The 15818-nt window shown below is 47.7% G+C and overlaps 3 protein-coding genes across 3 annotated transcripts; all 3 read left to right on the top strand.

Annotated features, from left to right (window-relative positions):
• The first annotated feature begins 1223 nt into the window (after positions 1 to 1223).
• LOC120658213 lies at positions 1224 to 4664 on the top strand. The gene is made up of 4 exons (XM_039936453.1): positions 1224 to 1615; positions 3391 to 3493; positions 3946 to 4104; positions 4230 to 4664. The coding sequence occupies exons 1-4, from the start codon at positions 1323 to 1325 to the stop codon at positions 4584 to 4586; spliced, it is 912 nt and encodes a 303-aa protein (XP_039792387.1). The 5' UTR covers positions 1224 to 1322; the 3' UTR covers positions 4587 to 4664.
• Positions 4665 to 7622: 2958 nt separating this feature from the next.
• Positions 7623 to 11275, top strand: LOC120658210 (aspartyl protease family protein 1-like). Its single transcript, XM_039936451.1, has 10 exons — positions 7623 to 8103; positions 8310 to 8442; positions 8968 to 9203; positions 9282 to 9506; positions 9583 to 9718; positions 9805 to 9878; positions 9969 to 10071; positions 10171 to 10228; positions 10545 to 10616; positions 10713 to 11275. Exons 1-10 carry the CDS (start codon positions 7820 to 7822, stop codon positions 10940 to 10942), a joined length of 1551 nt encoding a protein of 516 aa, XP_039792385.1. The 5' UTR covers positions 7623 to 7819; the 3' UTR covers positions 10943 to 11275.
• A 254-nt stretch (positions 11276 to 11529) lies between these two features.
• Positions 11530 to 14816, top strand: LOC120658211. Its single transcript, XM_039936452.1, has 9 exons — positions 11530 to 11862; positions 12042 to 12185; positions 13265 to 13345; positions 13423 to 13511; positions 13604 to 13678; positions 13857 to 13918; positions 14003 to 14080; positions 14166 to 14363; positions 14442 to 14816. The coding sequence occupies exons 1-9, from the start codon at positions 11545 to 11547 to the stop codon at positions 14540 to 14542; spliced, it is 1146 nt and encodes a 381-aa protein (XP_039792386.1). The 5' UTR covers positions 11530 to 11544; the 3' UTR covers positions 14543 to 14816.
• The last annotated feature ends 1002 nt before the right edge of the window (positions 14817 to 15818 follow it).

Raw genomic sequence — 15818 nt, 5'->3', positions numbered from 1 at the left:
TGGATAGAAATAAAAACTGTTAGTAAAGTAGATGAATATGAAAAGTATAACTTAGCAATTCATACACATACGCAACTGAGAACGAAATAGGTGATGTATGAGAACGAAATAAGTATAACATGACGACATGTCCATAACAAAAATACAGAAACAACTAGAAGCATCTCCTAACCACCCCGGCCATGTCGACCTCTTTTACGCTGTGCGTGGACGTGGTCTGTAGGGTAGATGTGTCGGTCTGGAGGCCCTGCGTCTATATCTGGACGTCCGGTGGCCACAGGTGTCTGGAAGGTAGGATCAGCCTGCTGGTTAGGTGTAGAAAATAACCGACTCCAGTCTTCGAAGCTCGCCTCAAAGGTATCCCTGTGTGGCCCCTATGCAGTAGCAATTAAGATATCTTAATCATCGTCTTATAAGTCATATATTTGGGTACATATTCATCATACGTATCTATTAGTGGTGGATACGAAGAAGGACCCATATCCGAAAGCTGGTGGTGCGATCATGTAAACCGTTCAAATTATTTAAAATATTCATAGAAATAAGAAGAAAATGATAAATTTGAGCTACGAATTAGGTATTTACCTTACATTCCTTCTGCTGTCGCCATAGGGTAATACGAAGAAGGTCCCGCATCATATAACTGTTGTGATCCTATATGTAAATGCAAAAGGAATTAGACTTCATACCAAAATTAATTGAAATTAAGATATGGACTATATACTTACCGAAAGATTGTGGTGGTGCCTGTGTTGGTTGAAATAACATCCCTGCAGCTGGTGCCATAGTACTAAACTGGGTCCCCTCCGTGAGGTTGATAAGGTGGGTGTCCATCACCTGTATGGACTGAGAATTAATTGTTGTTATCAAAGTAGGAAGTCAGTAAGTATACTCACGTACCTGGATAATGCTGCTGGGACCAATAAGGTGTTGACTATCAAGAGTTAACCTGCGGGAGGGACCTGCCGCCCCACTGCCGGGCGGCTGCCTGGCCTACCGCCCTGCCACCGGGCGGCGGGTACCTGCCCCAGGGGCCAAAATACGATTAAAAATAAATTTTATTTATATTAAGATCCCTAATGCCCGGCAGGAGGGCGGCACGGGGCCGGCCGCCCCGCAGACGGGCGGTAGGGTATAAATCTGTAAATTGTGAAACCGAAAATATATTTCTGTAAAAAACGATTTTGAAAAATATATTAAAAAAACGCCCGAGCGACAACGCTGTGATGACTTGCTCCTCCTCTCTCCCCATTTCCTCGGGACTTCAGTAGCGGCGACCTGCTCCCACTAGGGCGGCAGGATCGGGGGGAGCTCTCCCGCGGATGGCGAGGCCCGCGCGCGCCCCGCTGCTCCGGCGCCTGCTCCTGCTGGCGGCCCTCGCGGCGTCCTGCTCCTACTACCTCCTCGTCCTCCAGGCGCAGGCCACGGCCCCGCCGCGCTACGACGGCTTCGCCTACGGCGGGGGCGCCGCCGCGGCGTGGAAGGACGCCGTCCTCGTCGAGGCCTTCCTCGACCCGCTCTGCCCCGACAGCCGCGACGCCTGGCGTCCGCTCAAGCTCGCCGTCGAGCGATACGCGCCGCGGGTCTCGCTCATCGTCCACCCCTTCCCGCTGCCGTAAGCACACCGAAGCACACGTTGATCTGGCTGTCTTCCGGGTCTCTATCAGGAGAGATTTTGCCATGGCGGTGAAAGTTGTTAATTATTTTGGATCCGTGGACAACCTCGTAGTAACATCGAGTAGCTGTTCATATACTAAGAGTACTGTTGAGGTCACTGATGTTCTGTACCGGAGTGTGATTTCGGCAAGTCTGGGTAGTTTCATTAATTCACATGGCAAGTCTGAGTAGGAGTGTCATTTTGGCATGCCTAGGTAGTATCTCTTATTAAATTGGCGAATCTGAGTATTCTCACTAGAAATTGGACTAATTAGGCTGTGCTGGTTTCACTATGTTGCCGCTTTGACTTTAGGGTGGAAAATTATGAGGGTGAGCTAATTCAATTCTCTCTTACAACAGCCAATTCGTTTCCCATTCATGTTGTTTTCTTCGATATATTCCTGTTTGGTTGTGTATGATTTGTACTGTTAGTGTATACTGTATTTGGATGCACTGTTTCATTGGCCCGCAACAAAGTATAGTATTTTTGTAAGAACTTTGTAAGGCTGTTTCCAGCAGGTCGCGGTTGCGCATGCGTAAAACGGATCAGATCCGCACCGTGACCCACCACCTGCATCGCGATGAGGAAAGGCCCGTTCCAGCGGGATGCGGACGCGGCCTCGCAAAACAGACGAGACTTGCCTCCCGCCAGTGGACGCGGTTGGGTTCGTGTGGATGAGGCGAGGAGAGAGAGGATGCGGTGAGGAGAGAGAACGAGTGAATATGCGGTGCGTCGAGGGCCGACTCCTTTTTTACGCGCCGCATCTGCATGCTGCTGGATAGTGCTACAGTAGTCTCGCGATGCGCATCTACTTTGTTTTTCCGCATGCGCGACGTGATGAGAGACCTGCTGGAAACAGCCTAATTGGTTGTGCATAACAAAGGATTGTGGTACATCCTTTCTCCAATCAGTTAACTTGGTACTCAATTTCTGAAAACCATGAGATTTCTGATTTGTCTAAGGGGTTTCCACTTTCCACTTTCCACTTTCCCACTAACAACTAACAAGTTAATTAAATAATACAGAACAGAATCTATAACCAGGCCGTGTTTAGTTGCCTCCCGTAAAGTTTTTGAAAGGGCATCTTTCTACATTTGAAGTACTAAACATAGACTAATCATAAAAATAATTACAGAACTCGTCTGTAAATCGCGAGACGAATCTAATGAGCTTAATTAATCCGTCATTAGAGGTTATTTACTGTAGCATTATTGTAGCAATTTAGCGTCTAATTACAACTTAATTAGGTTCGTTAGATTCGTCTCGCGATTTACAGGCAGCAGTTGCAATGCGTTTTTTATTTCGTTTAGATTTAAGTCTCCATGCAGGTGCCGGGAATTTTTTTTTGGAATTTTGATTTTTGGAACTAAACACGGCGCCAGACTTGCTATTTGCTAAAACAAAACCTTGCCATTGCAGAATCAAGTGGGTGTGTCTGTACCGAGATGATGCTTTTTTCGAAGCCTATGATTGCATCTCATGTTCTGTCATGTCAGTTGTTTTTCTTTTCCAATTCGGGCAATACATTGTTCGGTGCATAGTTCCAGGTGCTAGGTGTTATAGTAGCTTCTCTATGCTAAAGTTGCAGCCTTTTTTCCCTTTTTTCAGTTCAACTTCTGTACTAAAGTGCTTCATATTATGGACTGTTCAAAAATGATTGCTCTTGTTTTTATATATCACGTAGGTCCCTAATGCTCATTCTTACATTTTCTTACTGTGATGTTAAACTACAGATACCACACATATGCATTCCATGCCTGCCGTGCACTTTATATAGCTAACAAGCTGAATTCGTCATCAACATATCCATTGTTGAAGCTGTTCTTCAAGAACCAGGTCCGTTTCATTCCCCCTTACAATGGTTTACCATTTTGTTCAATTTGTCATTTTCGTATGCTAATTGAGCTCTGTTTTATTATCAATGTGTCCTCTTCTAATATGGGATGGATTTTTGACTAAATACTCAGTTATATGTCTGGTGAAATATACAGTATCTCCCCCTTTTCAGGAGAGGGGTTACCTCCAGGCAATTTTAGCGTTAGGTTCAAGCAGATCTTGAGGATCTGGATCCCAGTTCTCCTGTCCCCAAATAGGCCCTTAGGGAGCAACAAAGCACGCTGTTGCTTTCAGTAAAGTCATGATTGCGAAAATTGTTGCTGCTCAAGCAATTTGTAGTGACATAGCTTTCTTCTTCATACAATTCATCCACTGCAGTCCTCTTTCTTACTGCTTATCACATCAAAGTTTTACTGAAGTATTTTCATTGCCTTGTTGGTAAACACAAGCAGGAAAAGTTCTACAACTCTGCCACATCATCGCTCTCGAGCCCTGCTATAGCTGTAGAAATGTCGAAGATGGCCGCGCAGGCTGTAGGCAATTCAGTATCTGAGTTCCTCCAAGGCTTCAGCGATAGCAGGACAGACTCGGCAGCTAGAGTTTCTTTCAAGGTAACATTTGCTTGTTGCAGCATGTGAATCAATTAGCAGAAGTTAAAAATATCTATTCTGAGCTAGCTCATTGTTTGTATCGCCGACGAAATTGTCTTAACCGATGCTTTGTTGTTCTGATGTAGTACGGGTGCACGAGGGGAGTGTATGGCGCGCCTTTCTTCTTTGTGAATGGTTTCCTCCAGCCTGGGGGCGGGTCGCCCATCGACTACAGCACATGGATCGGCATCCTGGATCCCCTCGTTTCCCAGCAGGGTGAAAGAATCGAGATGTTCACTTCTATCAGGTGCTTGAAGCGGCCTTACGAAGGATACAGTGGCACAGATGCTTGGCTCCTGCCGAGAGCCCGAGGGGCAACAGCTCTGATGTCCGTTGTGTGTATGCTTTGCATTGATGAAGTCACAGGACGCACTCCACTTTGCATGTTGTACTTATTGTACTACCTAGCTAGCGATTGTGTAAAACGCCTAAAAGTTGGATAAGAACGGTAGATCGCATGATGGTATGATTTGGAGGAGCTTGCTCGATCGATGAGCAACCAATCTGGCAGTTTCCTGTTTGCTCGTCTGCCTGGTGGTGTCTGCATTGCATAATGAGTTAATGACTGACGAAGCAGATATAGGCCAGGGCGGGCCGACTCACAGTGCGCTGCTACATGCCTGTAGAAACTTGTCGAGATCACTGGGGGCTTTGGTTGGGCCTTGGTTTGGTAGGCGATCACCATCAGGCATCAGCCTTGGTCCGGTCGTACTGGATCAGGTACGGGGGCCCGATCCGTTCCCTGGTTCGAGTTCGATCAGCAAGATCGTGGCGGGATCGCGTGACCGGACCTGAACCCACCAGCCGAACCAGTAATCATCTCCGGCGAGGATGACCTGCGGCTGCATGCGCGGGTGTGGGGTTGTGTTTGCAAGGCTGCAATGGTGTTGTGCAGCTGCACGTGTCGGGGGGACGGATCCATCTAGACATCTGCCCCGCGGATATCAGAACAGCTTCGCTTAATCGACGCTCCCCTAGTCGAGTCGCGGCGCCTCCTGGACCTGCGGAGTTGCTGAGGGGACGAACGTCGCCGTCGTCGGCAGCGGCCGCGTGACCCCGCCGATTTTGTGCGTGGCGCCGGCCAGGCCGGCGTGGTCTCCGACCTCTGAACGCTGCGACGCGTCTCGCAGCGTCACCAGCTGCGGGCGGGCCCGGCCTAGGACTGACTGCGAGAAGAGAGAGCGCATCGAGCAAGGGTAGGGTGCTACTGGTACGTAGCCACGTAGGGCCCCCTGACTGACGGCAAGGATAGATATGGATGATGTGTTGATGAAGGATTCCCCCTGCATTGTCAACATGCCATGATGATAATCTTATAGCTCTCTCTCTCTCTCTCTCTCTCTCGTTAAAATAAAAATCTTAAGTTCTCTACAATACAAGTCGGTTTTTTCATCATAAAAGAATTGCCAGCTATCGCTGTTGATGATGTGGGTTACGTGTCGTGTGTGCGTTGGGCATCTGGAGGCCATCGTCGTCAGCGATTGTACGTGATTGCCTTAATACCGCCGATCGGTTGCCTCCTCTCGGATCAAATTCCCCGGAGGCTCCGATCTTACTCTTTTGTGACGCCATCCTTCGCGCGTGTGACGTTGTCCGCATGCATGAGGTTCTTGTTCTTCTCGGGCAGTAGCTAGCTCGCTGGCGCGCCGACACTCTCATCCCATCTGATTGAAGAGACACGGTTGTTTTGTCCCACCACAGTAATAAGGCCAGTCTTAGTGGAAGTATTATCGATATAGTTACCAAGACTAGAAACTAGGTAATCGAGTCAGAGGAGTATCATGGTGATGACACTTCTCTCACATTCCATGACACTCTCCATCCTCTCTCTTCATAAAAACGGTGACATGTCACTCACTGAGACAGTCCTAATAAGAGGATGATAGCTAAAGGGTGTTGTTGCTTCCAATAAATTATTTTTCTTGGAATCCCATGCAATACAGTAGTACTTTAGTTTTACACCACCTAAACTTCAGACGTCTAAAATTATGAAGTATTCTAAGGCAAACCGTTTCTTCCAACACAGTTCACCGAAAACAAAAAAAAAAGATAGATGGTCCTAGTTATGCAAAAGCGTGTTGGCTAGTTGTGCATGCTGACCGATGCAACATAAAACAACAACATTTTTGACTGAACACATAAACAACCGCCTAACTCCTAACCCCTTTTAAAACCCGCGAACCATCTATCGCAGAGACCGTGTCAGCCAAGCCGCTGCCGTCCTTCTAGAACAGTAGAATATGTAAACTACCCGGCCAATGCATGCCTGCCTGAGTCGCCGTGGGTTCCAGTAGATCACTTGACCCAACCATTCATACGGTATTTGATTGTCAGCTACTCCGTAGCTAGCAGCTGACGGCCACACCAGTACCGGAAAATCGTAGAAGAAGTCTATAGACACATGACGGAAAATCGCAGAAGAAGTCCAAACACATGACGGCCAGTCCAAGCCGGCACGCCTTGGATTGGGCCAGCGCGCTAGGTGTCCTGTCCTTGGTGCCCGCTGGCTGATGATGGGTGGTCTAGGATAAGTGCGATTAGACAACAGGAAAAGGAAAAACGAAGGGGCCCTTTGAAAAAAAAATGAGAGCAAAAGGAAAACGCAGCGACCCAGCTAGTCAAACGCAGGCTGCAGCCGTGTTGAAACCGGCCGATCGCGCCGAACGCAGACCGAGACCGTGCACTAAACCCTGGGTAACCACCTGGATGGCTGGATAGGATATCCATCTCGGCAGCTTCAAGCCCTGGAACCGTGCAAGCAGATTGGCCCCCTGGCCCCTGCCTTGTTTCCTCTTCGAGGGGCAACATCTTCTTCCAATCTTCTTTCAAGTTCGGCCCTGGCAAACCAGAAGGGAAATATCTCAGCAGCGACACGGACACCTGACCCATACCCAGATACTACCCTGTGCCGTCCCCGTTGGCCGTTGCCTACCCATCCCATCCGAAAACATCACGGTCACCCATGACCCACCCGTCCGTTCGCGCATCCTTCCAGCCACCGGGGCTAGTCGCGGTGGACACGCCGACACGCCCAAGCCAGCGAGCTCCATTTTTTGCTTCCGCGCTTCCATCCCAGCAGTAATCGCGACGAAGGCGACGCGCCGAGAACCTGAACTTATTTGCATCCAATCCGGTCGCGTCGCCCCCCGATCAGATCGGTCTGAACCCAAGGATCCCCGGTGAGGCCGGGCGGCGCCACCCTTTCCAGCTCCGAACCGGGCCATTACCACCGGGGCTGCCGGTCCCCCTCGGCCGACCGACCCTTTTGAAAAAAACACAAGGCGAAACCGAAATCACGATGGAAAAAAGCGAGGCGGACCGGCGACCACAGGCAGGAGGCAGCAGTCCAAAGCGAAGCTTCAGCGCACTCACGCGTGCGCCCGACGCCTACCCCCCGGCGCTCTCTGCCGGCGGGGCCCGCCACCCACCCTTCCCGTGGGAAAAACCGGCCACCACCTCCGAACCGGCCACCTCGCACTCGCAGTCGAATGCGGCAGGTACACATCCCGCGGTGCGGCCTGCTCCTTGTCTTTCCCATTCTCCTCCTCCCGCCCCGGGCGCCGAATCCCGGATAAATAGCGGCCCGACGCCCGACGCCGGGGGAACTTTTCCATTTCCAGAGCTGCAAAGGCTCCTGCTTTACCTTGCCTTTTTTTGCTTCGCGCGCTGCCTGCCCATGGCGGCGGCGGCGGCGGCGGCGGCGTGGGTGCGGGCAGTGTTCCTGGCCGCCGTGGCCGCGTCCGCGGCGGAGGCGCTGGGCCTGGACGTCCACCACCGGTACTCGGCGACCGTGCGGGAGTGGGCGGGGCACCGCGCGCCGCCGCGCGGGACGCCGGGGTACTACGCCGCGCTGGCCGGCCACGACGGCCTCCGCCGCCGGTCGCTCGCCTCCGCCGCGAGGGGAGGGGAGGTGGCCTTCGCCGACGGCAACGACACCTACCGGCTCAACGATTTCGGATTGTGAGTGGCGCTGTTCCGCTTGCTCTCCTAGGCTCCTAGCTTGCTTGCTTACCAATCGCCGTCGTCGTCTCTGTGGCTTAGCTTCGAATCAGGGAGAGGGATTGGAATCATTGGTGTTCGGGGGGCCTGTCCTGTGTGTGTGTTAGCTGTTGTGTCTTTTTGCTTTGGGGGCTAAAGCCGGGCGGTGGTTGGTGTTGGTTGCGCAGCTTGCATTACGCGGTGGTGTCGCTGGGGACGCCGAACGTGACGTTCCTGGTGGCGCTCGACACCGGCAGCGACCTCTTCTGGGTGCCCTGCGACTGCATCAAGTGCGCCCCGCTCGTCTCCCCCAACTACGGGGTACGTACTCCTCCTCCTCCCTCTACTTGGCATCTACTCTACTCCTTGTTATGTTAACATTTGAGTTAGGGGGGTAGGCTAACATGTTGCTGGTAACTCTAACTTGGTAAGATGATGGCAATTGGCATAACATCAGGTTGCTTCTTTTACAAACATTGAAAAGTTTATGCATGGACAGCATGGTAGAGTTTCTTTCGAGATTACTACATGATCATGCTGGCACATTTCGAGAAAAGAAAAAAAAATTGTGGAAACACGGCATGTGTCATGTGATTCTTGGAAATCTTCCAGAACAACGACAGCCTGAGCTGGGACCCTGTCGGGCTTAAAAAAGAGCCAATTCTATGGTCCTAGATCAGTACACTCTGCTTGTCCTGAACAAGATAAGGTGGTTCTTTTATTTGCAGAACAGAGTCAGTAGTGTCGTTGTGCTTCCATTGTCTGTCACCAATTTGTACATGCCTTGCGTCTGCGCCTTGTGTTCTTGCTAACTCATTGTGTTTGTGTGTGCGACAAATTTCACAGAATTTGAAGTTCGACGTGTACAGCCCTCAGAAGTCGAGTACTAGCCGAAAGGTCCCTTGCAGTAGCAATTTGTGCGATGAGCAGAGCGCGTGCCAATCAGCAAGCAACAGCTGCCCGTACAATATCGAATACTTGTCTGATAACACGTCGTCCTCAGGTGTGCTAGTCGAGGATCTATTGTACCTGATAACTGAGTATGGACAACCGAAAGTTGTTACAGCCCCCATAACTTTCGGGTATGTACTCTATGATGCACCCCATTCTAAATTGCTCTTTCTTACTTCCGTGTGCTGAATCTTGTTTGCATTGTTCAGTTGTGGACAGGTTCAGACAGGTTCATTTCTGGGCAGTGCTGCGCCCAATGGTCTGCTTGGGCTTGGTATGGACAGTAAATCAGTTCCAAGTTTGTTAGCAAGTGAAGGAGTTGCTGCCAATTCCTTCTCAATGTGCTTTGGAGAAGATGGACATGGTAGAATCAATTTTGGGGACACCGGAAGCTCAGACCAGCAGGAGACCCCATTAAATATTTATAAACAAAAGTATGTTCCTACGGCACAAATTTCATAAACAAGAAACTGTTCATCAACCTCATGTTGGTCTACCTTCTTTCTACAGCCCATATTACAATATAAGCATCACTGGTGCTATGGTGGGAAGTAAGTCCATTAACGCTAAGTTTAGTGCTATTGTCGACTCTGGCACCTCTTTCACAGCTCTGTCCGATCCTATGTACACTGAAATCACAAGCAGTGTAAGTATTATGTTTAATTAGTAGTAGTTTTCAGAACTCCATCTTTCACAATGTTTCTGTTCTTACATATGTTCATTCTTAATCAGTTCAATTCACAAGTCCAAGATAAGCCAACCCAACTTGACTCTTCGCTACCCTTTGAATTTTGCTACACCGTAAGGTATTTTCATCTCTAAGCAGTCCCTCATAGATACATCTCAATGTACTGCTATCTGTTTATGCCTGATGGATATGTTGCTGCATTTTCCAGTCCAAAGGGATCTATCAATCCTCCAAATATAAGTCTGATAGCAAAAGGGGGAAGCGTATTTCCTGTCAATGATCCAATAATTACTATAACGGACACTGCATCTGTAAGATAGAACTAACACTCAGCTCTATTTATTAATTTATTTATTGATTAATTAATTAATTAATTTATTTATCCATGTATGTTGACTACTACTTCTCAGAATCCACTTGGCTATTGCTTGGCCATGATGAAGAGTGAAGGTGTTAACTTAATAGGGGGTAAGCGCCTCTGCATTCTGAAGTCTTAGACTTTCTGTTCAAACTTGATGATGCTTGATTGCTTGGTCCTATTACGTAGCACTTCGGAAACTCTACAAGTCTGCTGCTTCCTTTTAAATAAACCATAGAAATGGATTCTTTGTATGACTGTTAAATGCTCGACATATTAATTTACTATCAATGCGAAAGGCATCTTATATTTCAGCTTTTTAGATGTTGCCTTTTGCTTATAAAACATGCCAGCTAAATCCATGTTCTTTTGTGCATATCTTGGATTACGAATTTTCTTATCCTTGCTGTTCATGTTTTGGTGCAGAGAATTTTATGTCTGGGCTGAAGATTGTGTTTGATCGAGAGAGGAAGGTCTTGGGCTGGAAAAAATTTGATTGTAAGCACCCCCATACCTATGTAGATGGTTCTTCAGATCCAATGCGCTAAACCTCGAAACTAGAATGATGCCCTTACATGTTGTTGCTGTTACCAGGTTACAGCGTGGACAACTCGAGTAACCTTCCAGTGAACCCAAATACTTCTGCTGTTCCTCCGAAGCCTTCAATGGGACCTAACAGCTACACTCCTGAAGCTACCAAGGGTGCTTCACCAAATGGCACCCAAGTCAACGTATTGCAGCCTTCAGCGAGTTCTTTGCTGAAGCTGCATTTCAACACAAACATCTTCATCGCCACCGCTCTCCTGTTCTTCTCGATTCTTTGATCAGCTCAAATTCCACATGTCGGTCTTCTGAAACAGAATATACAGATGTGATAGATTTAGCTAAAGTTTCATTACCTCATATTGATTTACGTGTAGCGGTATAGGACCACATTCTTTTGGCTTGGGTCCAGTAGGAATTACAGGATATTAGGACACGGGATGCCTCATAGGCCATTTTTGTTTTCACACGTTCATACTGTACCTTTCGTGATGTTTTTTTTCTCTCCACCCAATGTTTATGTCGTGGTGGCTGTACATATATAGGTAACTTGAGGTTGTATTGACTATAGAATAAGTGAATAATGATGCTGGCATCTGCTTCATATAGGTTCTGTATGCTGTTCTTGTCCATTTATTCCTCTGGTGCTGATTTAAGTCTGAAAAGCGAACACTGATCTCTTCAACATCTTTTCACGTTTTGAGATTTATCGTTTCATTCTTTTATTCATTCCATTTTAAACCGAATTTGCAAAAGGGAACTTGTCTTTTCTTGAGCCGCAGGAAGAAAATGATAAGCAAAATTGTTTGAACGAGTATCATCAACCAACCAATGATGCCCATTGGGCTCAAAATCGAAGTCCCTCGGCAAGCCCACACAGCCCATGCACCCTTCGGCAACCGCTTGCCCAAACAAATCCCAGCCCTGCATCCCGACACCGTCCCCCGAAATCCGTTCGTCCAAACGGCAGCCCCACTGCCCGAAGAACCCCGCAACGTCCAGGGGCATTTCCGTAACTGCAGCCTCCAAAACCCTAGACGCGTGGCAGGCGGCCGACCCGGTCGCTCCCCTTCCCGGGCCGAACGGAGGCGGCCGTATAAAGGCCTTCTCCTCCAACCTCACCCGCCGGTTACCTTCCTCCTCCACCGCATCGACGCCAGTGAGCCGAGGACGCAACCGCCTGCGCCCGGACCCCAACCAGGTAACCGCCGGGAACCGCCCGCCCCCGCTTCACGACTGGCAACCGCGCGCGCCGCGGCTGGACTTCCATTGTATTTCTCCCCTCCGCGCTCGCGCTCGCCCAGTCGCCGCTCGCCCGCCCGCTCTCGCGTCTCGGATCTGAGCGGGCTCTCCCCGCATTGTGTTGTGTTGTGCGTGCAGCTAGAGGGAAGCGGGAGAAGGATGGACCGGTACCAGAGGGTGGAGAAGCCGAGGGAGGAGGCGCCCATCAAGGAGAATGAGATCCGCATCACCACGCAGGGGAGGATGCGCAACTACATCACCTACGCCACCGCCTTGCTCCAGGTACCACCACCTGCTCGCTCGTTCGACTGCCTGCTCTTCAGTCGAGGACTGTAGCAAGTTTCAATGCCGTTGAGCTTTTTTTTGAATTATCGTCTTAGCGCCATAAAGTGTGCGCGACTTGTAGTACGTTGGTGGCGTGGTCAGCGATGACTGGCCGCTTAGATTTAAAGGTAAGCTGTATGATTGGGCCGTACGGGTTGTTGTGACATGCACTAAAAAGCATGCCTCTTTTTTTTTTTAATGCAACTAGAGACTAGAGTTGTGAAGTAGAGGGGACGCATCTGGTTTCAATGCTTTGTTCGATACGATATGGTGGTAGAACCGTAGAAGGTCACCTGATTGAGGATTTGGAAGCTGTTATGTTAGGATTTAAGACATGCTAAGCATTGTCAAGGTTATGGCATCCAGCCCAATTAATTATACTACAATTGCCGATTGGTTTGCCAGTAGTTGCCTGATTTACCAATGCATTTATGCTGTCAACTTTTGCTGCATTATAGGTAAGGGCAAGAGCTTTTGATGTGTTCCATGAATTGCGAAAGCATGTTTTGCTAAATATGATGCTTTAGTCTAGATATTGGACAGAATATATGGTGGCAAATTAAAGGGGGGTGATGTTTGTGATGTGATGCGCCACATAAAAACGAAACATGATGTGTTTAATTGCCAATCTGAAGTAGCCTGTCTTGTCGTCACTGTCTAAGTGCTCCTGTTTGTAGTTTGGTACTTGGCATACTGTTTTCATTACCTAGTTGATGTTGACAATACCGTCATGTCCACATTTTGCCATTTTAGTCATTTGGTCCACCTTTAGGACCCAGTGCCCTTTAATCATGTTTCTTTTAGTTGTCTATAGTTGCCCATTTGGGGGTAATTTAAAACATTGAAAATGCATTGTATGGACTTTGTGTTTCTTACTTTCTTCTTTGAGAAAGTCGCTGAATACTTATTCTGTTCATGTCCACTTTTCAAACACTCTTTTGTGTAATCTTTATATGCCCAAATTTTATGTGACATTTTTGCTTTTTGCGTTATATTCTTGTTGTGTGCCTGATGAGCATTATATTGCTTACTTGAAGGACAAGGGTTCTGATGAGGTTGTATTCAAGGCCATGGGAAGGGCTATCAACAAAACTGTCATGATCGCGGAATTGATCAAGGTACTTTTGGTGGCTAGTGCTTGCAAATGTTACTTGTATCTTGATTCTAATTGTTTGTTACTATAATTTATATGCAGAGGAGGATTGTTGGCGTCCATCAGAATACGACCACTGGATCTACTGATATTACTGATATGTGGGAGCCGTTGGAGGAAGGCCTACTTCCGTAAGTGGCTTTTTTTTTTTCTCGTTTTCAGGATAGCGAAATATATCCATGTGAACTTAGATTTTGAGGCCTAATGATATATTCCTCCTCAGGCTTGAGACAACAAGGCATGTCTCTATGATCACTATAACTCTTTCAAAGAAGGAGCTGGACACATCCTCTGTCGGGTAATGCATATTGCACTCTTTTTATGTATTTGTTGATTTTCTCTGCCAGTGTTTTTAACAATCTCTGTGGTCACATATAACATTAACTCGTACCTTGTTGCATCACGTAATTAAATAGCAAATTAGGAGTTCAGGATGCATGCTTTCTTATCATATGTTGAATTTATTGTTTGGCCAGATATCAATCTCCTTTGCCTGCTGATCAGGTGAAGCCTTTGGTTGACTACGATAACGATGAAGGTATCATGCAAGATTCGCTTCTGTTTATTACTAACGTTATGATAATTCTGTATGACCCCATAATTCATTCAACTTAAATTGTAGATGCACACTCACCTGGTGGCCGAGGGAGGGGCCGTGGTGGTCGAGGCCGTGGGCGAGGCAGGGGAAGAGGTGGACGTGGTGAGAACCATCGCCATTGAGTAAATCATCAGTTCATCACTAAACATAGTGGATGTGCAATTGTTCCTTACATATTAAGTTTCAGGAAATGGATACAATGACTATGCTGATGGTGGTTGGGGAGAGGAGGATCATGCCCCTGAGTACATGGGCAACGGATATCCCCGTGGAAGAGGGAGAGGTTTCAGAGGCCGCGGCAGGAGAGGTGGCTACGGTGGCCAGCCTGATTACCAACAGGATGGAGGCTATTATGATGAGGCACCTGTTCCTGCTCCGGCCCGAGGTGGGCAACTTCCCTCTCTTTAATAGTTTGTATATGCACAATTAGTCAGCTCGTTAACCTGTTGCAATTGGTTACCAGGTCGTGGTCGAGGTCGTGGCCGTGGGAGAGGCCCGTCTAGAGGCAGAGGACGTGGTGGCAACATGAATGGTGTGGTGCATGCTGCAGCATCCGGTGCGTAAGCTGTCTGGGACAGGTTGTTTGTTGGATGCCCGCTCCAAATATGAAGATGTATCATGTGTTGTTGTCAGTTAACATTATACTTGGTATAAGCTTGACATTCACTGTCGGAATGCAGCCAGGTTTTGATATTTGACTAGGCTTGTAGGGTAGCGTCTTTACAGTGCTTCCTCCTTCCAGTAGATGTCGTAAACTAATTGTAGTTTCGTAAAGGTTTAGAGCAGGGCATTCTTTCTATTTTTTTAATATAAAATGAAGTCTTGTTCCCAGTTGGAATGTGGGCGCCTCTGTATGGTGCTGTCTTTAAAATGCAAAGCTCAGTTTAAAAGTTTATCAGTTTCTCTTTGGTGGTGTTTACCGGTTGCCTTGCGCACGCTTACGTCTTCGAAATGCAAGCTAAATTTTCAGCACGGATACAGCGTCAGTAAGTGTCGTGCTATAAATGTATAAGACACTTAAGGCAGACTGTCAGACGGGCAAACTTATGCTGAAGACTACAGCAATTGGATTAGTAATAACAAAAATCTTGTGGGTTTCTTGGGACTTGGCGGTAGTATCTTTGGCTACGATGTGAAAATCCACCTTTTTTTTCTCCTGGAAGAGTGGAAAAACGCAGCGCAATGGGATGCGTATCATGATTCATGAGCACAGCTCGTTCAAATCAACTGCGCCTCGCTAGAAACGCACGAATGATTGAGCTTAACATGATTGTCAGACTCTCAATCTCATTTCTTCAATGTACTAGGAGGTGAGGCCAGGTCGAGTTTAAAGTAACCACAATAATAAGTTAAGCATCAGCCTTTGCGCCCTTGAGAAGACTGCGATGCCACTTCAATTTTCCTCTCAGCAAACTAGAATTTGGCAACTAACGTGTCTGGTGGATTTATGTGCAGATGAATATGCGATAGAGGAGGGCTTTCAAAGATGAAACTCTCTGTAGTTTTTTCTTTTTTTTTTCCTGAGAAGCTGCTTTAGTGCAGCTGGGTAGTGTCCTTAGGAAGAGCTAGCGGATCAGGATATTTAATATCTTCCTGTAGCCTACATTATTATTTTTTCTTTTCCGATAAAGCTCTGTGTGGATCAACTACACTCTACAGTACAGAGCAAGGCCGATAAATTACATGTCAAATAAAACAGACATACACCAATGTAATAAAATTATTCAATAATGACATACATGGTTGATACATGGACCGCTCAGACTGTGTCTGCGGTCAACATAACAGACGAGATATTGATCAAGGTTGCACGGCCTTGCACGGGGAACTACCCTCTCAT

This window comes from Panicum virgatum, chromosome 2N, assembly GCF_016808335.1.
Source record: "Panicum virgatum strain AP13 chromosome 2N, P.virgatum_v5, whole genome shotgun sequence".
Taxonomy (NCBI): domain Eukaryota; kingdom Viridiplantae; phylum Streptophyta; class Magnoliopsida; order Poales; family Poaceae; genus Panicum; species Panicum virgatum.
This window is presented reverse-complemented; position numbering and strand designations above follow the sequence as displayed.